Raw genomic sequence first — 22,011 nt, forward strand, 5'->3', positions numbered from 1 at the left:
CAATCATAACCTTACTCATTACAAGCGACTTCGTTAAAGCTCGCCTTTGATTGGCTCCTCGTAAACTTTACTCTGTTATAACCTATTAAAATTGTTATATAGAAATGTTCATGAAATCAATTGGATCGATCGATTATTTAATAATTAAATTGCAGATATTATTTTATTTATCATATTTTTATATAAACAATATATATATATATGTATATATATGGACAGAAATATTGAAAGTAAACGGAGTTGGAACGAAAGCATCTTTCTTCTTTGCGTACAAATAAAACGTAAATATGAACTAATCGTTTGAAATGAAAATCGTTTGAAATTTGCTTTCGATTAATTTAACCATTTGTAACAAATATACGTCGTTTTGTTGCTATGTAATATTTTATAGAGATACAAACTATTTTCTTTTTCTTAATTTTCTTTTTACTTTTGGACAACGATACATATGTAATATGTATGTATATATGATGCGTATATATATATATATATATGCATATATATATATATACACGTACGCATATACACACATTTGTTCCTTTATTATTGATTAATAAAGATTACAGATTTCGTTTATGACAATGCGCGCAAAAGTTGTAATACAATTGCCAATGTTGAAAATATTTGCATATTATTATTACGCTACTAGCATAATACGATATACAGTGTAATAATAACCTAAAAAACAAAGAACAAAAATAGAAAAGAAAAGAAATGTATCTGGTTTTTCAACATGTTCTTCTAACTAAATAATAATAATTAACAATTTTCGATAAGAACATTATATACATTCGTGTAAAGATAATTTTCTTAAGATAAATACATATGTAATTTCTTTTACTAGTTTATACCATCTTATGTGGCGTGAAGGCAATAGTATTGTTTGTCTCATTCGTTTCTTTTCATTCTCTTTCTCTTTCTTATATACCTTTATAAGTATGTATTTTAATACGTCTTTTGTTTACTTTTTTGTTTCTCTAAGGTGAATTAAAGATTTCTATGTCTTGAAATAATTTAACAAACGTACATAGACGCAACCGATTATAAACATGTTTACATACTTATTTACATGAAACTTTGTTAGAATGGTATATAAATGTACATTATCTTAAAATTATCATTATTTTTTCTGAAGCCTGCACATATACTATTATGTTGATAATAAAATAAAAAAGTAAGATTTTTCAGTTACAACGGCCAGATACATTTCTATTTTTTCATATGTATTATGAAATACAAAATAAAATTTCTTTCGTACGTTTTATATCGCACATATTGCCAATTAATCTTCTTATTCTAAAAGATCAATAAGAAGAAAATGACTTTCTAATGAAATAATAATTGTTGTGTTCTTTACTACTTAACTAACACTATCGATGATTACCTTTTCTTTATTGTACTTTGTAAACTAAATTCTCCTTTTACAGAGTAATGTACAATGTAATCTTAACATAGATTATAAGTGTCATATACATATATATTGATATTATTTCATCTATACATGTCAATTTAAGAGGTTATCGCTAATTCCATATAAAAAATTAGTTAACATTAACAAACATTTTAAATTTATATCTCTGATATAGTTTACATATTTTGGTTTTTATAAATCTTAGTATTTGCACAGGCTTCTGGTTAATTAGATAATTGTTTTTTAATAATTCAATGGACATTAAATATAATCGTACTTTTTCATTTTTTTTTCTTTCTTTTTTTTTGTTTTTCCCTATCAGAATAATCGTTTGTAAATTTTTATACTAATTGTAAAATACTGGCAGATTAAATAATGTAAAACACACTCGGTGAGAGCTACAAGGATCTGCCTTTGTAATATAATAAACGTTTGATGGCAGGAAGAGCAGAATTGTGTATATATGTAAATATTTAATATAAATGATCGTAATGTATGTATATATAAGAGAATAAGTAAATAACGCTGATATTGAGAAAAGCATGGTTAAAGATGAAAGAAAATTATATTAAACGGGTACATGTGTTAGTGATTAAGCTTAATAATTATCTTATTTTTGTGTGAAATTTTATAAAATATTATAAGATACAGATTCATATTACGCATATGAAAACATAAAATGTTTTGAAAATCTTAAATCATTAACTTAGACATTTAGTACTTAATCTTTAATTTATTTATTAAACAAGGATATACAATGTAAAAATAAAAATATATAGTATTTTATATAATGATATTATAATCTTGTGCGTATACTATAATTTTCTGATTGTTATAATATTTTATTTTGATGAAAACAAAAGCATATCTTTTGGATGTATTATAACGTTAATACAAAAGTAAATAATTTTGATGTAACGAATGAACTCTAGCACGTTTTCCGAGAGTAATATGAATCCTATCTCAGTAGTGCCATACACCACTCCAGTGTTCTTTTGAAAACTTTTCTATCGAGTAAGAATTTGTCTCAGAGCATTTACTAAAGTTGTAAATATTGTTGTGTAACAATTCGTAAAGTAAATTAATAAGATGTAATAAAACTATGAAAAAAATCTAAGACAATCATTGTGAATACCGAGTTTATTCATACACTCTTTCACTAAATAATCATGTTAGACTTGTTTTTCTAATATGATTAGAATAATTAAGACATTAAAATAACATAATATAAGTAATATATTCGTATCCCATTTTTGATATAACTTAAGTCAATATTGTTATTAACATTCTCTTTCTTCTCATTCTTGAAACCATTATTCATTAATACTTCTGATAAATGTATTATATATTTTTTTAGTAAGCTGTAAGTGCATAATTATCTTTCAGATACAAATATATTGTATCTTTACTTGCACACGTATGCAAGTACATAAAAACTTGAAAATACAAAGTAAAGCAAGAAAAAAAAAAAAGCAAAATGCTTATGTATGTATCTTATTTCTAAGTAAAATAAACGTCGAAGTGGAAAGTATCGTCCATATAGAAATAAATTTCTATACGAATCGTTAGAAAAATTATTGCCATAAACTTTGAGTGAATTATATCAATGTACTCTTCTCAATCGATAAAAAACAAAATGATTTACATTTTGTTATAAAACTATCCATTGCTTATATTTCGGGATACTTTTTTTCTTTAATGGAAGTGCATTTGTCAATACATAACGCTACTCTGAGCTGTAAGCAATTACACTATCCTATTGTTAGAGAGATACACAATAATTCACTATGTAATACATATGCATGTATGTATGTATGTATATATAATGATAATAATAATAAACACACACGCACACACACGCACACACACACACACACACATACATATATATGTATGTAAAATGGGCTTTGGTCTGGAGTGGTGCGGGCTGATATCGATTTAAACAAAATTTTTTTGAAGTAGTCAGTGTCACATTCTTCGACTAGTTTATGTGAATATAATGTAGACAGTACCTTGTACTTGTCACTCAGTTTGAGCGCAAGCACGAGTCTTCCATCGCTGCGGCGTGCAATAACGTGCGTGCGTGAACACAGGAACCAAGTTGTATGTACGGAATCCAGAGCTCATTTTACTTGCTTCATTAATGCAATACCATATTGCCTATTATATCGATTATTCTGTAGTTTATTTCAGTTTACGATAAATAGAAAAAATTTCATGCAGAATAAAATGAATTTGTGCCATGAATAAGAAATAACAAACTATTGACAAGTAACACACTTGCGTTTCATTACATTTAAATAGAAAAATAAATTTTGTAGGGACCAGTAAAGGAATATGTAACGATGTTTTAAACTTATTAAACGTTCAAATCTATATATGTATATATATATACATATATATATATGTACATACACATATATGGTTACATATTGATAATTTATATCAATTCATGGCAAACAGGTTATAATTCTAATACATAGCTTTTTCAATTTCAATAATAACTGCAAGACTGGGAGCTACGCACAAATCGGAATGAGAAGGCCATTATTTTTTTATCAAAGACAGTATATATAAAATATTTATTTTTTTTTTTTCTTTGATTTAGCAATGACCGTTAGCACAATATATTCATTCATTTGTTCTGCTAGGAAAATATAAAAGTATGTACAATTCAATAAATTAATAGTTATTTAGAGTATAAGGTATGAATATACTCTCGCTGTACAGTACCTGTAGTATGATTCAAAATTAACTATATTCAAGTCCTTAATGAGATTATGAAGAACTAACTGGCATTTAATACAGATGGCAAATATGTAATTTTATAGTTATCTAAAAAGGAATCCCTAAGACTTTACTTGCATTTTGTATGTATATTTACATTATAGATAGGTCCTGTGTTCACTATCACAGCAAGATCTAAGCAGCATTTTTTTTTTCTTTTTTTATACAGGAAGAAATTTTTAAATTCGTACGTGTTTTAAATGAATACTTTAAAAAAAGACTTCTAAAAGAACTCACTGGACCCACAGCTCCCTCACCACTCCAGAGTTTAGTACTCCAAGTCCACATAATCAAATTCATTTCACTTTCTGCGTAATAACATGACTCTATGTACAATGTATTGTTTGGAATCATATTTTACATGAATCTATTCATAGATTCTCTTTGCTTTACTTTGGTCTATTTATCCTCAAATGTTGAACCTTTTACAAAGCATCTGCTGCTTGCTCCAGAATTGGTTGTTGGTCACTATTATTTTCACTCACACACTCAGATTTTTCAACTTGCTCCACACATTGTTGCGACGAGTCCTCTGTTTGACCGACTGTCTGATATTCACATTGTTTATCATCATTACACTGATTTTGTTCAACGTCATTGCCAGAAGTTGCATCTACATTAGATTGATAGGAACTACTTTGTTCTTCTTCGTTATATTGATTTTCATGTAGTTCTTCGTTATTGGTTTCATCACTCTGTTCAATTTTTAAATGATGCACATCATTTTGCTCTTCGACTTGCTCTCTATCAGTAGGGCTATCATCTTCCATTTGTACTGATTGATCGTATTCGGTAATTATTTCTGTTTTAGGTTCTATGTTTTCGAAATTTCCATCCTGTATTAGGTCCGTCTTGTCTTCAATTCCTTCGGCGGATGTCGCTTCGTCTATATTTTCCGTTATAGGAGGGCTTACATTACCCCACCTTGATTTCCTATTTCTGTTACGATTTTCTCTATCTGAAATATTGTTTTTATAATCTGTATGTTTAGTTCCTTTTTGTTTGTCTCGAGCAAGATGATTTTCTCTCTGGCTATGATTATCAGTTTCCGGAGTACTACTAGATTGCGAGGATGTCCATGGGCCTGGTGCTCCACTTTCTTGATTCCTCCAAGGTCCTTCGGGACCGTGCATAGTTGGTGGACCCATCGGACCAAACGGTCTCATGTGTGGACCTGGTGGACCGCGTACGTCATCAAACGGTGGCCGGAAGAAAGGATCAGCTTCTCTGGGATCAAACGGTGGGGGTCCACGTGGTCCGAACGGAGGTCGAATTCTCATTCCTCGTGGACCCATACCTCGAGGATGGAAGATTAAAGGTCCTGAAGCAGGATGTATTTAGAGAGTGCTCAAGAATAAATGATAAATATATAGACATATATATATATATATAAACACACATATATATATATGTATGTACATAGAAAAGTTGTCAACGACTTGAAACTTACCTGGTCCTCTTGATCCCATGCCAGATCCACGCGGTCCAAATCCTTCAGGTCCTACAGGACCTCTCGGACCTCGCAAACCCATCATTGGTGGTATTCCGAAAACAGGATCCATCGGACCTCCAAAGAAATCTCTTCTTCGCGGATCAAAATCAGGTCGTTCGCCGTGACTTCTCGGATCAAAACCATCCTGCAAACGTGGATCAAAACCGTCGCGTCGCATTTCATATTCGAAACGATCTCTTTCATAATCTTCAACCGGTCTTCGATTTCTTATATCCGACCGATCAAAATCTTCTCTGGATGGTCCTAATCTAGGCGTAAATTCATCCGATCGTGGACCATTATGTCCTAATCTACTTTCGAACTCATCTTGAAATCTTCCAGCTTGCATTCTTGGATCCATAAAATCATCTATCTGAGATCCTCTTAATGGTCCAGTAGATCCCCGTGGAAAATTTTGTCTATCTCTGTCCGTTAGGTTTCTTTGCTGATAATCTCGAGGATCTTGTGGACCACCTCGAAAATCAGGTCCTCTAGGAGGAAAATCTACACGTTCTTGCACGTTACCAGCAAATTTTGGGATATCCATTAATGGCAATGGCATATCGTTGGGTCTCCGAGTTCCAGAATTTTCTTCGAAATTTCTTTCAGTTCTCTCGCTACTTCGTTCGGTTCTGTTACTTCGAATATTTCTATCCATACGATCGTCTATAGGCAATGTACCATCGGCCAATTGTCTCAATCGCTCAGCAAGACTTGGTTTCCCATCCTTCTTAGCTATCGCATCGTTATCTTGAAGATTTTGATTTGATATATTTGAACATTCCGAATGCCTCATAGAATTCTCACGATTTTCTCTTATATCTCTATTGTCTCTATCTCTTCTATCATCTCTATCCCTTTCTCTTCCATCTCTCGCATCTCTACGGCGATCACGACCTCGGTCTCTTCCTCTACCTCTGTCTCTACCACGATCCATTCTAGAATCATTGACGTCACTACGATCACTTCTGTCACGTTCACGATCCCTTCTATCTCTATTTTCACGATCTCTATCTCTCTCTTTATAATCGATATTTTGTTGATCATTTTCTAGCCTATTGTCACTGGTGCCTGCACCCATGTTCATCGCCGCTATAAGCTGATCACTCAAATTTGGTTTCTCTTTGGAAGTGTTGTTGCTCACGTTCAGTGGCATGGCATCTTCCATTTCAACATCCATATCATCAGAGTGATGTTGAGGTAGTTGCATCTGCATCGGGGGTGCTGGACCTACTCCATAAGACTGACGAAGCATTGGTAGATTTGGTATGTTTGTTTCTGAGGTAGGCGGAGGTACTCCTATCGGTGGAACATTGTGTGGCATCCCTGTATCATATACGAGTTATAAAAGATTCACTTGCGTCTGACGAAGATCGTATAACAGATAAATTATCTACCAGTTGAATTCGGTTTGTCCGACGGTGCGGCTGGTGCAGGTAATGGAATTTGCGTTAAAAGACCTACACCAACACTTGCACCAAATGGAGAATTGACAGGTGGAGTCAGCATAGTCTGCATCATTCCTGGAGGTCCCAAGAGACTTTGCATATTGGGTGGAGGTACTCCAATTGGAACATTAGGCATTAAACTGTGTGCCATAGGGAGACCCATAGGTCCTATCATACCTATCATGATTTCACGTTGTATCAAAATATACTAGAAATTTGTCGACTGAGATACAACTTTGTGTTCTATTACTTTATAATTATCGAATCCAATAGCGCATATACTAGTTACGTCTTACAAATTTTCGTTAAAATCTATCTTGAATTTAATCGAATGAATTTAAATAAAACTTACGTGGAACACCGGTCATCGTAAAAGCTGATGGCATCATTTGTAATTGTGTGTTTGGAGGGGGCAAAAGTGCAGCTGATGTTGGTGGTCGTATCGGTGGTGGTTGGCTAGTATCGACTAACTGCGTCTGCTGTTGCTGTTAAAAAGAAATATTGGAAATATATATAACACTCGTAATATTATTTGTTAATGTTCAAAATTAGATGCAGCAGTTACCGATGCAGCAGCTAACGCCTGTTGTTGCATTTGTAATTGATGTTGCATGATATCTATATTCCCGCCAGAGTGCTTCAATTTTCCTGCAATATAAATAAACAAAAATAACGATTTATGTATCAAGTGGTTCTCCATAACGTATTAATGCGATATTTGAAACGAATGTTTTGAATTTGCTTGACCAAATTAATATCGATTTATCCAAATTGGCTCAGATATTCAAAGTTACTTTAGCAAGTTGGTTCACGTTATATATAAGCGTGTTATATATAACTGGATTAACTTGCAAAACGCGTATCTATTGATTTATATAAAACTTTTCAAAATTCCTATAACTTCATATACCTTTCAAATTTGGTGGTAATGTATCTTCATCTATCATACCACCTTCTTCCAATAGTTCTAGATCTTGATCCGTAATATTAAGTAACTTATTCCATGGAATATAACTGACACCAAGTTCTACTTCCCAATAATCTTTCCATTCTTTTCCTTTCACTCCTTTACCTGGAGCCCACGCTAACTATAAAATGATAAAATATTATATAGAATTATATTAGAATTTAATTTCTCAAGATTACATATTTTTTTTTTATAAACGATAAACTTACAGTTATAGCTTTCCCTTGCATTTTATGATTCTTTAATTTTGTAAGAGCTCGATAAGCATCTTGTCTTCTGTTCATGCAAATGAAAGCACAACCCCTAGGTGATATGAGATCGATGCTAACAATGTCACCAAACTCTCCAAATGTGTCAGATAACTCTTCTTGATGAACTAATTTGGATAAATGACCGACCCAAAGCGTTGTGCTACAAACTGCAAGAAGATCTTTGTGCTGATATATCTATTTATTAAATATCCTTGATATAAAATCACGTTTTGAACGTACCGCTTAATTTATCTCTAATTATCGGAGGTAATCCACGTTTACGACGTTCTCTTTCCTTTTCTCTTTCTTCCTCGGTCATTTTCTCTCGGCTGTCATCTCTTTTTCTATCGCGACCTCTGTCTCTAGATCGTGATCTATGATCAGAAAAATATCAAAGTAATTTATTTATACTATGTAATTATAAATATATCAAATCGATATACATATAATATATGTATGTATCTACAAATTTATTTACCTTCTTCTTCTTGATCTACTTCTAGATCGAGATTTTCGATCTCTGTCCCTATCTCTGTCTCTGTCTCTATGCCGAGGTGATCTAGACCGACTATGATGCCTATATCTCTCAGGTGATCTACTTTGTGATCGAGTATTATCACAATTTACAATTTCAACGCTACTACTATCGCGTCTTGCACCATTTCTGTAACATTAATATATTATTTTTTTTACAGAGAATATATATATATATATATATATATGCACATTCTTCGTTTGTATGTAATTCGAATTGTAATTTCGTATGTATGTATGTATATATATATCCACCTATATTTTTATTGCTTAGTATCATGTAAAAATTACCCAGAAAAATCTTGCGATTCTTGACGTTCGTCGATTAAAGGACTTTTTTGATTCTGATGACCAGTTTGATTTATCTGCCTCATGTTTGACAAAGGTTGCGAAACATATGGCATTGCTGGAGGATAACCAGGTGGTGGTTGAGTCATATCTTGAATAACTCCAGTAGTTGTACTTGTTGAATACGTACTTTGTTGATTTGGTTTCAGAATGTCTGTAGGTTTCAGCTCGCATTCTGATGCAAAAGGTAAATTCTAAAAACATGATTTATATTTAGGACTATTTCAAATTTATCAAAAATATTTCAATGTTTTAGTAACATACAGGAACAGTTTGAGCCAAATGTTTATCAAATTCTTCTTCTTGTTGTTTCATCTGTTGCAATTTGCGCATTTTTTCTTCCATTTCATGCTGCGAAGAGGACATATTTCCTTGCATCGTTTGTTGTAATGTCTGCAGTTGTCTAAGTACCTACACACGATAATATTTTGACTAAATAAAATACAATAACAATTACCAAAATATTGAGAATGCTTTTGTAAATATATTTCCACCCTTTTATCAGGAATGAAAACATTAATACCTCAGGATTTGTCAGTAGCAATCCAAGGCTTTCCAAACTATTACTTGTGGATACAGCGTTATGTTGAGATGCAGCAGCAGTAGCAGTAGTAGGTGAACTTGCAACCACAACGTCATCATCTTCTTCTTCTCCATAATCGAAATCCAAAAGTTTTTTATCAAATTTTACGGAAGTCTTCGATTCATTTGTGGCCTCTTGCTTCTTCAACAGCAATTGTTGTAAATGTTGTAATTGATCAAGAAACGATGAATCAACTTGATTTGCATTAGATTGCCCCTAAAAAGACGAGAAATTTTCTTTTTTTTTTTTTTTTTTTTTTTTTTTTACTTTTCACACAATGCAACAATTTCTAGTTTTTAATTTAAATCTATGTTAGCGTATTAAATTATTTCCACGGAATCATGTGTACTAACTATGTTAGCTGTTTCTATCTTTGTTTGTGCTAGCCATACTGGGTCAATTGGTTTAGTGGAAGAAAATAATTTCTGATCTTTTGCAACAACCTTTACGGCAGATGGAGGAGTCTTTGTTACTGCAGAAATATTGCTCAGGTTATTACCAGATGATGTGTTCAATGTACCTGTAAATAAAATTAATATAAAACGTAATTCTAAAATCGTAAAAAATCATACAACCAAAAATATTTACCATTTGCGTTTACTGGTTGTTCTTTATGAATGGGATGATTGGGATCAGCTAAATCAAAAAGTGGTTGTATAACTTCTGGAGGAAAAACAGCATTTTTTTGCCAAAGATTTAATACACGTATAACTTTGCTTTTATCTTCCTGTGGACATTTTAAAAGGTTCAGAAAAGTTGTTTGCATATTTTTTGCAAAACGAGGTGCAAAGACATCTTTTTCCATTCCAAATTGATGTCTTGACTGTCTTACGATTGAATCTATTACGTATAATCCTGGCACTTTATATTCTGGTTTACACTGAAAGCAAATACATTTGTATAATGAATACACGTACGTATACATTTTTATTAAATAAATAAACAATTAATTAAACTTACTTTTTGAATAAATTTTTCCACGCTTTGTACAACATGTTTATAAAATTTTATTGCTTTGATAGCTCCGCGTGTAAGAGAATTCATTTTAGCTTTAGAAATTGGTGGTTTAACATCATACAGCGCAGAAAGCTGAAATAAATTTTAACATTAGAAAGATTAATTACAAGTTTGTACGAATGAAACAAAAAAATTAAAAATCTAACTAATGTTTCACGAATAGATGTACGATATACTAATTGCAAAAAAATTTAATCGAGCAAAAGTTTGTTTGTTAAAATTGTAATATTGAAAAAGTAAATCTATATGGATTACATACGTATATACAATTATGTCACAGTTTTATTTATTTCGATAAATCAAACATTTAATCATTCGGATGATATAGCAGCAATAATTAATGCAAACTATTTGTTTATTGACATAGTCTAATTATTCAATTAAACTATTTAATTTACGTTAGGAAAACAAGAAAAATAAAGTTATGGCAGAGTATCGTTAGCGTCTCCACGATATATAACTTATCATTGTATTTTTAAAAGAAAATATTCATGTAGAAAAATATAAAATAAAAAATAATCTCCATAACATAATATCAACAATAGTAATTTGATGTACGCGACGTCCCTGTAAAATCTAAAGAGAGGGAGGATTGCCTTTTCGACGATGACCTCTAAAACCTAGAGAAATCTTATTCTTACCTCTGCGTTAAATGCTTTGACCGCTTCCATCGTGCAAAAAATTCGCTCGATGAACAGTCACTAAGTTTTATACACTTTCGTGTGGCAAAGTATAAAGCGGTTCGCGATAAATTGCATGTCTTTTTATCACGCACTGTGTAGCTGGGCCATGCCATTCAAGATGGCAGGTCCATTTCCCAATATGCATCACGGGGCGGCGATGTGACGTCACACCTGTCGTATCAATCGGCAATATACATCGCATTTTTCAAACTAACTCGAAACATTTCAATAATTAGAAATATTTTATTAATATTTATTTTTGACTATGTTAATTATAAAATAAAGATCTTATCGGATTTCTATTTATTGAATTAAATTTGTTTAATTTACAAGAATCCCATATTGGTTATATAAAATTGCAAAACTTCAACTATTCATTACAGATGATTATTATATTGTTAAACGATCGAATAAATAATTCTAATCAAATATTTGAATAATAAATATTTATATTCATTTTATATTGTCTAATAGATACGCGTATGTATGTATAGGGATAAGGCATTTCGCCTATCCAATGAAATTTTTGCAAACTTGAATCTGACATTTTTAATTGGTTATTAATTAGTTTGAACGAAAAATAATATTAAGCGAAAATTAATGTCAAATAACAATTATGAAACATTGCGATAAAAAAAAATTTTTTATAGAATAGTAAAATAAAAGAATCAAGTATTTTCATATTTAATATAATGTAGAATATCATATTATGAAAAGTAAAAATAACTAATATGATAAGTCACTTTCAATTGTTTTGTAAAATTACTTTCATCTTATATTCTCAAAAGGCGGGAAATACGAATTATAATCTATCTGTATTTGATAACATAACCTACAATGGTACTAAAAAGCTTATCTTTGATTATAGATAATAAAATAAAAATTTGCGCTTAATCGAATATAAAAAAGATTTGTCGCAAAAGTTTGGGGACTTTCGGTCACTCCCGCAATTTTTCGCACACAAGCAATCTACGGAATATTACAAAATATTTATATTTTTTATTAACACACAAGTAAAAATGTATAAGAATATTAGATTAATTTATACGTTAATTATTGGAACTTTTTCTATTGCTTTATTTATTTATGGATTTTTTCCTATTGTACACTACGATAATACTATAGCATCAATGAATGATATACCACAATTTATAGATAATGTAAGGTATGTTCTTTGTGTAGTTTTGAATATAAATATAAAACATTCACAAAAATTAGTTGTAAATACGTATACTATATTTTATCTTTTAGGGTAGAAAGAGATGCTTTATATAAACCATTAGTAAATAAAGTTATAATTATGGTAATTGATGCATTTCGTTGGGATTTTATATCGGATTCGGTTGGAAAAGCTGCTATGCCAATAACGAATAAACTTATAGAGAATCCGTTTGTATGTTTATTGCAAGCGAAAATAGAACCACCAACAGTGACAATGCCTAGAATAAAAGTATGATAATCAAATTTATAATTTAATCTCAACAAAAAAATATTATCAAGTATCTTTATTAAAATGTATTAAACAAAAATAGGCAATGACAACAGGTAGAGTACCAACTTTTGTTGACATGGTTTTAAATTTGGGAAGCGAGCCTATTGTAAGTGACAATATTCTACTTCAAGCAAAGACTCATAATCACGATATAATATTTTATGGAGATGACACCTGGCTAAAATTGTTTCCTACCATGTTTAAACGTTATGATGGTACTACATCATTTTTTGTTACTGATTTTACAGAGGTATGCAATAGTTGACGATATATCATATAAGAAAATTTTATATTATTTATAATTATCTAATGTAATACATTTAGGTAGACAATAATGTTACAAGACATATAGATAATGAATTCCATAATACTGATTGGTCGATAATGATTCTTCATTATTTAGGATTAGATCATATTGGACATGTAACTGGACCATTTAGTTCTTTAATCAAACCAAAACTTACTGAAATGGATAATATTATAGCAAAAATATATTCAAAAATTTTGCATTGGGTAAATCGATAATAATGTTGATCAATATTTTTTTATATCATTGGTATAAGGATTGTTCGAATTATTTTATGATTTTATGTTTTATTAGAATGAAAATGGTATTGGTCCTATTTTGTTTGTAATTTGTGGGGATCATGGTATGAAAGATTCTGGAGGTCATGGTGGTGCAACATTACAAGAAACTACGGTACCTATCATTGCAATTGGAGCGAATTGTTCTAAATCATATACTCTACCAAAAAAAATAGCTCAATTAGATATGGCAGCAACATTATCTGTGATATTGGGTCTACCTATACCATATTCCAATTTTGGAAGTGTGGCATTAGATTTATTAGATAACTTACCTATCTCTAGAAAATTATTTGCACTTTATTACAATGCAAAACAAGTTCATACTCAATTCAAAAAATTGACTGATTACAACTTTCAATGTGAGTAATTAATAATTTATATATATAGCAAATAAAATAGCTATATCAAAAATTTGCATTTAAAATTCGTTTTACAGATGCTCATCATAAATACATAGATGCAGTAAAACTTCATCTTGCTTGGCTAAAATCTGTTAATAATTCATATGAAACAGGATATGATGTTATAGCTGCATACCGTTCAGCACTTAATGAAATGAAAGAGTTATTAGTAAAAAATATATTAAAAAATGATACACATTTAATGATTACAGCAATGTTTTTTCTGTGTCATGTATGTATGATCTACTTGCTTCAATGGATTAATTATCAAGGACATATATAGAATTATCTTATTTCTGCATTTTAGGTCTCATGGATTTTATTGTATGACCAATATTATCCATTAGTAACTTTTAAAAAAGTATTGAAGTTATTTATGATAAATTTATTGTTATGGATAATGATAATTTCTTTCTGGAGTTTTGAAATTTTAAGCTTATCTCTTTTTAGTAATATAAAAAATTGTGTATTTATATTAAGCATTATTGGACTTTTGTTTTTAAACTGTTACTTCCTTGCTAAAATTAAATATCATCATTATTTTAATATTAAGGTAAAAATTATTGTTAGAGTATAAATAACAATACATATATATAATCAATATTAAAATATAGATTAATATGAATTTTTTTATTAGTTAAAAAATTTTAAAACCTTCGAATGGATTTTTTTCTATGGAATATTAATACATGCTATAAGTCTAAGTAGTAGTAGTTATGTGGAAGAAGAACATCAAACTTGGTATTTTTTTTGGGTTTCATTCCTTGTGCTATTGCTTTGTAAGAATAGCAAAACAATTATAATGCAATCTTTAAAGTAAGTCATTTTCTAATCTACTTTTTAATTATAAAAAAAAATATATCTAATCCTCTTAACTTAAATTTATAGGATACGTGTACATAGCACACAATTTCTGATCTCTATTGAAATATTACTATTGCTCACAGGACACAGAATCTTTCGAACGTTAAACAGTACTGGTAATAAATATAATCATCTTCCTGATATTGCAGGATATTTAATGAAAGAAGAATCAAAAGTCAATATAACAGTCTTTGTTATTATTGGTAATTATTCAGATATGTATCTATATTATAAGTGAAAAATTTATTATAATTTAAAATCTTGTTGTTTTAGCTCTTGCACTTTTAGTATGGATTGGTTTTATACATGACAACAAATCAATATATAGATGGTATGCTTTATTTTTGAATATAGGATTATCTCTATGTATTTATCTTCGTCACACGAACAATCAAACTATAATACCTATATCATTATATCATCCATTTAAGTAAGTATCTTAAATTATATATGATAAAATAAAATATAAGATAGAAAAAAATATATATAATTAATTTTTTCAGAGACGTAAAGGAGATACTAATATTTTGGAACTTATTTACAATATTCTGTATATTCTCTGCATACAGATTGATTTTAGTAGCAAAACGTAATAAAACAAATTTTTTAAGTTATATCATATTTTTTCTTATACAAGCATGGATTATGGTATCAGCATTATTACATCAACCATACAATCTAATATTACTTCCGATACAATTAATAATCATTTGTATAATTAATTCAATATTAAAATATAATAATATAGGAAAAATTAATATACTTATAAATGCTTGGATTGGAAATGTATTTTACTTTTATCAGGTATTAATATATGTTATTTCGTTAAGAATTTAATAATAAAATTAATGTAGGGTTTATCTTTAATTGATTTATATTATTTTTTGTAGGGAAATTCTAATAGTCTTGCTGATATTGATATTGCAGCTGGCTATGTAGGTTTGCAATCTTATAGACCTATTATTATTGGAATGTATTTAATTGTGAATACATATTCAGCACCAGTTTTAGCTTATCTTTTAAATATGTATCACAGAACATTATCATACAAATCATCTCATGAGTAAGTATATTTTCAATTGCTAATAAATCCTTTGATTATATAAAATCTTGTATATGAAAAACTATTTGTTATTTATTTTTAGTTTACACTATGTACTTTTGTCAGACAACAGAATTTATATGATATGGAAGTTAGTACCAGTTACTATTTATACGTTTATAATAACAATTCAAAAACATCATTTATTTATATGGAGCGTATTTGCACCGAAATTATTGTACGAATCAATGTATTTAACTGTTATGAATTGTATTATATTATTGTTGGAAACGATTATTTTGATACAATATATAATAAATAAGTATATTAAGTAAATTCATATGGTTTGATAAATCTTTTTACATTTTCATTGCATAATTCTAGTATTATATAATTGTTATACAAAATTTTTGTTTATCTATTTTTTTCTTTTCTAATTTCGATAAAAGCTGATTCGTACATTGTACTTAGAAAAACAATTTATGATCTATAATACAAAGTTATTGAACCTTTAACTATCAGCTTTGGTGGTCATGCACCTAAATGATGATGCAAAGGTATATATATATATAATAATTGACTATAAATAATATCCTTTTTTTACACACGTTACATATTCGACTAGAATATGTATAAATTGTGCGTGAACATTATTATATACATTTATTATCATTATTTCCAATAATATACAAAAAAAAAGTATTTATAAAATTATTTCATTTTTAAAATTCCTCGTTAATACTTTGTGCGGCAATACGATAGAATTCAAGAGAATTTTTTCAGATGCCAAAGTAACGCTTGTGCCTGAAATAATGTCAAATTAATTGATTGTTTTCGTGACATATGAAATAAGATTATAATGAAATTCTCTAATCGTTACCAAGTATCGTAATTGAAGGATTTAATTTGCCATTAACATTGAAAAGAGATAAATTTTCCATCTTTGCAAATGGCTTATCAGGATTTGGATCGCACAGAGTACCTTCTACTCGTGCCCATTCTCCCACACGACTACCTTTTCCTATTATACTATTTAAAATAATAGTATGTGCTTGAATATGCGCATTGGCCAAAACTATTGATTCTTTAATTCTTACACCAGCTTCGATAACTGTATTCATCTCTATACTAACATTTGGTCCTAACTGTAACAATAAAACGAATTAAAAACATCCTATTTTTTTAGAACAGTTATTGGAAAAATTTCAATATTATAATAATATTATTAATTTTACCATAGCAGATGGATGAACAGAAGCTGTTGGATGAATGTATACATCTCCAATAATATTACATGTATTTCTATTTGGAGAAGTAAGATAATTTGGACGTTTGGTTTTATATAAAGCTAAATAATGTCTATTTGCATAAATTGCAGATCCTGCTGTTTTTACCTGTGACCACCATCTTAAAACAGGTAAAGCAAATAAACATCCAGTTCCTGCTAATCGCGTTAATATATCTTGTTCCAATGCAATATTAGCAGGGTCTCTACCATTTCCATTTATCTGTCTGTCTCATTGAAGAAAAAAAAAGTTAATCATATTAGAATATATATCTGTAGTAAGATTGTGATAGAGTCTACTAACAAATATTTTTTATTAATGATACTTACAAAGAATTTTCTTGTTGTTGACTAGCATAAAAAACATCCGCCATTGATTGAAATATATCAGGAGATGTGATATATATTCCACAATTAATAAGAGTAGATACAAATGTTGATGGTTTTTCAACATAATGTGCCACTTCTCCGTCTTTATTCAAAACCATACATCCGTAATTTAATGATTGTTGTCTAGTGGCTTCTGTAGCCATAATAGTAAGTAACGCTTGCTTTTTACTATGAAATTCTACTAACTCTGGTAAGGGTAAATCGGCGCATACATCTCCATTCATTACAAAAAAATATGATGGACTACCAGAACGAATTTGATCTCGGAAATGATACATGCCTCCAGCTGTACCTAACGGTGTAAATTCTTGCAAATACCTAATAATTACACCATATGTGCTTTTCATATCCATAATAAACTGTGATAATTCATTGGCAGGATATGATCCAATTATTAAAATTTCTTCTAAATTTGGTACTTCGGAACATGCTTCAATATGATGTTGAATCATAGGTAAACCGGCAACTGGAAATAGTGGTTTAGGTATATCTAATGAGAGAGGACGAAATCTGGTCCCTATAAAAATAAATGAATTATAATTATTACTATATTACTTATCAAAATATTATGCAACGAAGTAAATTTTTTAGGTTAGCATACCTTTTAAAGGGCCACCGATTAATATAACAGCTTTCAACATCATTTGTTGTAAAAATATCTTGTTAATAATAAAAATGAAAAAAATATTAAAAGAAATTTATTAATTTTTGTTAAAAAATTATAAGTAACTAATATGCACCAAACAGTTCTTTACAGAAATCTTCTTTTATATCTAACAAATGAATATTTTTATCAACAAATAATAACATTAAATAAAGCACATTTATGAACGTAAACGTATAAAAACGAAACACTTATCTACACAGATAAGCACACATTCGACTAGGTCGCGTCGATTGGCAACATTTTGAACATAACCTTGCAGTTAGAAACATATGTAGATGTGTACTCAAAATTATGAATTGTTTCGATTATTAGACTAAATAGCATATCATATATATATATATATATATATATATATATATATATATATTGTATGTATGTATGTATGTATATAAAATTGTAATATTTTTCCACCTTATTAAATTCATATTACAGTAAAACTATTTTATTCATAAAGTTATTAAGTTCATATACAATAATATATAAGAATAATTGTCTATTAATTATTTATGTAACAGTAAGACATATTTATTTAAATATTTCACTTAAAAGTTAAAATTCTGTTGCCTTCATTTAAAAATTCAAAAATTTATTGCCAAGTGATATTTCTGGCTATAAATTTTCAAGAAAGCCTAGGCCTAAATACCATCGTATGATACAAGGTCAGTTTATATTACTTTTATAGATAATATATAAATGAAGGAGCAAATGTACTAATTCATAAAATGTATTAAGCTGTTATTAATGTATTTGCGATGGTGGTTGTACCGGTAAATTCAAGCAAACACCTCTGACAGTGGGGCAAACAACAGCTGGTTTTATTGGTAATAATGATCCAAATAAAACATGTTGAATTACAGGAAACTTTGATAGTACCTATAAATTAAAATTAAAAATATCGATTTATTTTAATTTTATTACTAATAGTTATTAAATAAAATAAAGTTTACCTCCACTTTATACATCCTAATAAGTCCGTTATTTACTTTTGCCCACGAATCAACTGCACTCACATTCCACAATTGATTTGAATGTTCTGCGAATGGTCCTATCTTAACCTAATATGATATATCTTTCATAATTAAGAACAAAAATTGAAACTTAAAGCAACATTAAGATAAGTTTATTGTTTTACTTATTATTCAAATAACGTTCATATAATCTTAATCAAGTACATGCCTTTGAAATAAACTCTATGCATCCAAGAAACATGTACTGTTTTGCATGCAATTCAATAACATCTTGATCTATAAAGTGACGAGGTTCGATACGTGGATGGCCTATAATTACATATATCTTTTATTTATAGAATATAATTATATATCACGTATTAGTTTTTCATCATCTAAAATGGAAAAAAAATAAATCATATACAAATAATTTTTTACCAATCAATTGAGAACTTCCCCATATGAAAGGTACAAATTGATAATCATCCAAACTCCAAACACCATGACTACCTGCAGGCTCCATACGATATGTAATTTGGAGTCTACGTACTAACAGTAAATATCTATTTACAAAAAATATATGTATATGTAAAAACAAGAAAAACGAATAAAATATATCCCAGAAAGATTAATACCTGTTGAATACTTTTATAGCAACAGCAACTTTGTCATTTTCTGTAAAAGCTCTAATTTTAAACAAACAACATAAAAACATTAGAAATGCCATTTCATGTCCTGTTCCATAATCTATACGTGTTGCGTTTCCAAAACTTTCATATAAATACTGAATTATTTCGGGTATAGCTCTATATAATTCTTCTGGTAATGCTTCCTGTAATTCCTCTATACCTTTCTGTAAAAACTTATTAATATTAAACTTTAACGATTAAAATATAAATATAGAAAAACAAGATACCATAATATCACCTCTTGCAATTTTGCATGCCAAGTTCGAAATGATTTATTTCCAAATCGTTGAGGTTGTTCGGTTGGTGGTATTTGCGTTATCCATTCATCTAAATTATTAAGCATTTTCAAAATATTTTCTACTGTAGGAGATTGTTCACATTTGGAATCTAATGGTTTCCCTTCTATAGATTTATTTAGTGCTAATATAAATCCTAGATATTCCTACATAATATGTAAAATATAAAAAAAAGAAAAAAAAAAAAAAACAATAACAACCAGTGCATAAATATTTTACAATAATTTTATAATCAATACTAAAAAAGAGCTTACAAAATATGCTTCTGATTTTTCCCAAACGGACATATCAATTGGAACTTTAATAGCTCTACTTGGAACAACAAATACATGTTCATCAGCTATAATAAAAAAAAAGAAATAATTTTTAATATTATTCATTATCATATTAGATAATAAATATATACGTACATAAATGTGATTTTTCCATATTACTCGTTGAGGTTGACATAACAAATGATTGTTTTTGATTAATACGCGTTTAACAAGTTTCTATGAAGATTACATATATTTTGATCATACATGCATAATATATATTAGGTCAATAATATTTGATAAATCTGTCATTAACATTAGTCGGATCCACAATAATTCCAAAATTAGAATATAGTACCGGTGTTTATAATCAACCAATTTAACCAACTATAAAATATATTTAATAAACCATTGCATTTTGTTTAGTTTCCATGTTCGCAACAAAAAGCAAATTTCTATTCGTTCACTTTTTCCTATAATACGATTTAGTAATAAATTCCAAAAGCTTTTTATTTTTCTTCACGAGATTTCTAAAAGGAGCACATTCAATTAAATTCTACAATAGAAATATCGAGATTATGAATTTCTTCTTAATGCTGCTTATCACCTTTTTCTTCGCAGTGTAATCGACTTCAGCGACAGTTATGGACAAAATACGAACTACAAAGGTAATAGAAAAACACTTCTCATTATGCGCCTGTGTGATATCATCGGTGTGTACGCTTCTTAAACTATAAATCTCTCGAACGTTGTTTAACAATCGGGTTAATGTACATTTTATATTGTAAACATATATAAAAATGTAGAAGTATATTTGATCGAAGCAAGAGAAGACCATATGTTAACATGAAAATAAATCGATCGAAAAATGTTCGTTAATTCTACGAACTTTATATATTTTTGTTTCTACTTAAACTTATATAAATAGCTAAAGGATATTAAAGTAGCCATTATTTTGATATTACTTGCGACGAAATACGTACAATATTAAAATAGTAAAGAAATTAGAATTTTTCAGTGCGTTTCTCGTCGAAATGCTAAAGAGAATTAATTCGATTACGATCAAAGTCAGTGAAAAAGTTTGTTTTTATTGATGTAAACGGATAACGAGCAAGCGTCCGAATTAACTCTATGTATATATTATAATATTTTTTAATTCTATTTTATATTTAACGCATATTTCGACCTACGGAATGTTGAAACAAACGTGCTATTGTTTAAATATTATTTAATTACATTTCGTGAATATTACAATTGTTTAAATAATTCTGAAATAATCGGAAATATGATGTATTCAAGCTTAACAGTTTGGAAAGAGAGCCCATCGATGTTCACTCGTCGAAATGCTAAAGAGAACTAACTCGATTACGATCAAAGTCAGTGAAAAAGTTTGTTTTTGTTGATGTAAACGGATAACGTGCGAGAGTTCGGATTAACTCTATGTAGATATTAATTTAATTGTATTTTATATTTTATCTTATAGAGAATATGAAAACGAACTCTTATATATAATATATAATATATAATATATAAAAAGAATAAATTAGTTGATTATATTCGCTTACATTGATAAAA

At 29.1% G+C, this 22,011-nt stretch overlaps 4 protein-coding genes across 4 annotated transcripts; 1 reads left to right on the forward strand and 3 right to left on the reverse strand.

Moving 5' to 3' along the window:
• Positions 1 to 523: 523 nt before the first annotated feature.
• Positions 524 to 11,659, reverse strand: LOC122627083 (SR-related and CTD-associated factor 4). The gene is made up of 16 exons (XM_043807863.1): positions 11,480 to 11,659; positions 10,782 to 10,910; positions 10,410 to 10,701; positions 10,175 to 10,341; positions 9,762 to 10,037; positions 9,503 to 9,649; positions 9,182 to 9,432; positions 8,835 to 9,020; positions 8,597 to 8,730; positions 8,315 to 8,523; positions 8,049 to 8,226; positions 7,704 to 7,786; positions 7,491 to 7,623; positions 7,088 to 7,315; positions 5,649 to 7,016; positions 524 to 5,519 (listed from the first exon to the last, which is right to left on the reverse strand). The coding sequence occupies exons 1-16, from the start codon at positions 11,507 to 11,509 to the stop codon at positions 4,624 to 4,626; spliced, it is 4,707 nt and encodes a 1,568-aa protein (XP_043663798.1). The 5' UTR covers positions 11,510 to 11,659; the 3' UTR covers positions 524 to 4,623.
• A 662-nt stretch (positions 11,660 to 12,321) lies between these two features.
• LOC122627259 (GPI ethanolamine phosphate transferase 2) lies at positions 12,322 to 16,243 on the forward strand. Its single transcript, XM_043808282.1, has 13 exons — positions 12,322 to 12,686; positions 12,773 to 12,971; positions 13,054 to 13,263; positions 13,338 to 13,526; positions 13,615 to 13,960; positions 14,038 to 14,234; positions 14,310 to 14,555; positions 14,640 to 14,818; positions 14,891 to 15,069; positions 15,140 to 15,296; positions 15,370 to 15,670; positions 15,757 to 15,929; positions 16,012 to 16,243. Exons 1-13 carry the CDS (start codon positions 12,541 to 12,543, stop codon positions 16,241 to 16,243), a joined length of 2,754 nt encoding a protein of 917 aa, XP_043664217.1. The 5' UTR covers positions 12,322 to 12,540.
• Positions 16,244 to 16,297: 54 nt separating this feature from the next.
• Positions 16,298 to 18,573, reverse strand: LOC122627084 (mannose-1-phosphate guanyltransferase alpha-A). Its single transcript, XM_043807864.1, has 5 exons — positions 18,185 to 18,573; positions 17,524 to 18,100; positions 17,144 to 17,420; positions 16,789 to 17,053; positions 16,298 to 16,712 (listed from the first exon to the last, which is right to left on the reverse strand). Exons 1-5 carry the CDS (start codon positions 18,225 to 18,227, stop codon positions 16,612 to 16,614), a joined length of 1,263 nt encoding a protein of 420 aa, XP_043663799.1. The 5' UTR covers positions 18,228 to 18,573; the 3' UTR covers positions 16,298 to 16,611.
• A 97-nt stretch (positions 18,574 to 18,670) lies between these two features.
• Positions 18,671 to 21,349, reverse strand: LOC122627085 (serine/threonine-protein phosphatase 2A activator-like). Its single transcript, XM_043807865.1, has 8 exons — positions 20,593 to 21,349; positions 20,437 to 20,522; positions 20,125 to 20,328; positions 19,833 to 20,050; positions 19,636 to 19,760; positions 19,427 to 19,527; positions 19,198 to 19,305; positions 18,671 to 19,123 (listed from the first exon to the last, which is right to left on the reverse strand). The coding sequence occupies exons 1-8, from the start codon at positions 20,630 to 20,632 to the stop codon at positions 18,989 to 18,991; spliced, it is 1,017 nt and encodes a 338-aa protein (XP_043663800.1). The 5' UTR covers positions 20,633 to 21,349; the 3' UTR covers positions 18,671 to 18,988.
• Positions 21,350 to 22,011: the final 662 nt, after the last annotated feature.

The sequence above is a fragment of the Vespula pensylvanica genome, chromosome 2, assembly GCF_014466175.1.
Source record: "Vespula pensylvanica isolate Volc-1 chromosome 2, ASM1446617v1, whole genome shotgun sequence".
In the NCBI taxonomy this organism is placed as follows: Eukaryota; Metazoa; Arthropoda; class Insecta; order Hymenoptera; family Vespidae; genus Vespula; species Vespula pensylvanica.

What these genes read in the sequence shown, in the direction of transcription:
- LOC122627084 (XM_043807864.1), bottom strand. Translation starts at nt 18,227, where the DNA reads ATGATGTTGAAAGCTGTTATATTAATCGGTGGCCCTTTAAAAG. An exon ending in CTGTTCATCCATCTGCTATG is followed by an intron (nt 17,054 to 17,143) that starts GTAAAATTAATA and finishes TTATTGTTACAG; the next exon opens with TTAGGACCAAATGTTAGTAT. An exon ending in TCCTTCAATTACGATACTTG is followed by an intron (nt 16,713 to 16,788) that starts GTAACGATTAGA and finishes ACATTATTTCAG; the next exon opens with GCACAAGCGTTACTTTGGCA.
- LOC122627083 (XM_043807863.1), bottom strand. Translation starts at nt 11,509, where the DNA reads ATGGAAGCGGTCAAAGCATTTAACGCAGAG. An exon ending in ACAACCAGTAAACGCAAATG is followed by an intron (nt 10,342 to 10,409) that starts GTAAATATTTTT and finishes TTTTATTTACAG; the next exon opens with GTACATTGAACACATCATCT. An exon ending in AGATAGAAACAGCTAACATA is followed by an intron (nt 10,038 to 10,174) that starts GTTAGTACACAT and finishes TCGTCTTTTTAG; the next exon opens with GGGCAATCTAATGCAAATCA.
- LOC122627259 (XM_043808282.1), top strand. Translation starts at nt 12,541, where the DNA reads ATGTATAAGAATATTAGATTAATTTATACGTTAATTATTGGAACTTTT. An exon ending in CAATGTTTTTTCTGTGTCAT is followed by an intron (nt 14,235 to 14,309) that starts GTATGTATGATC and finishes TCTGCATTTTAG; the next exon opens with GTCTCATGGATTTTATTGTA. An exon ending in AACAGTCTTTGTTATTATTG is followed by an intron (nt 15,070 to 15,139) that starts GTAATTATTCAG and finishes TTGTTGTTTTAG; the next exon opens with CTCTTGCACTTTTAGTATGG.
- LOC122627085 (XM_043807865.1), bottom strand. Translation starts at nt 20,632, where the DNA reads ATGTCAACCTCAACGAGTAATATGGAAAAATCACATTTAT. An exon ending in TATGGAAAAATCACATTTAT is followed by an intron (nt 20,523 to 20,592) that starts GTACGTATATAT and finishes TTTTTATTATAG; the next exon opens with CTGATGAACATGTATTTGTT. An exon ending in GGCATGCAAAATTGCAAGAG is followed by an intron (nt 20,051 to 20,124) that starts GTGATATTATGG and finishes AAGTTTTTACAG; the next exon opens with AAAGGTATAGAGGAATTACA.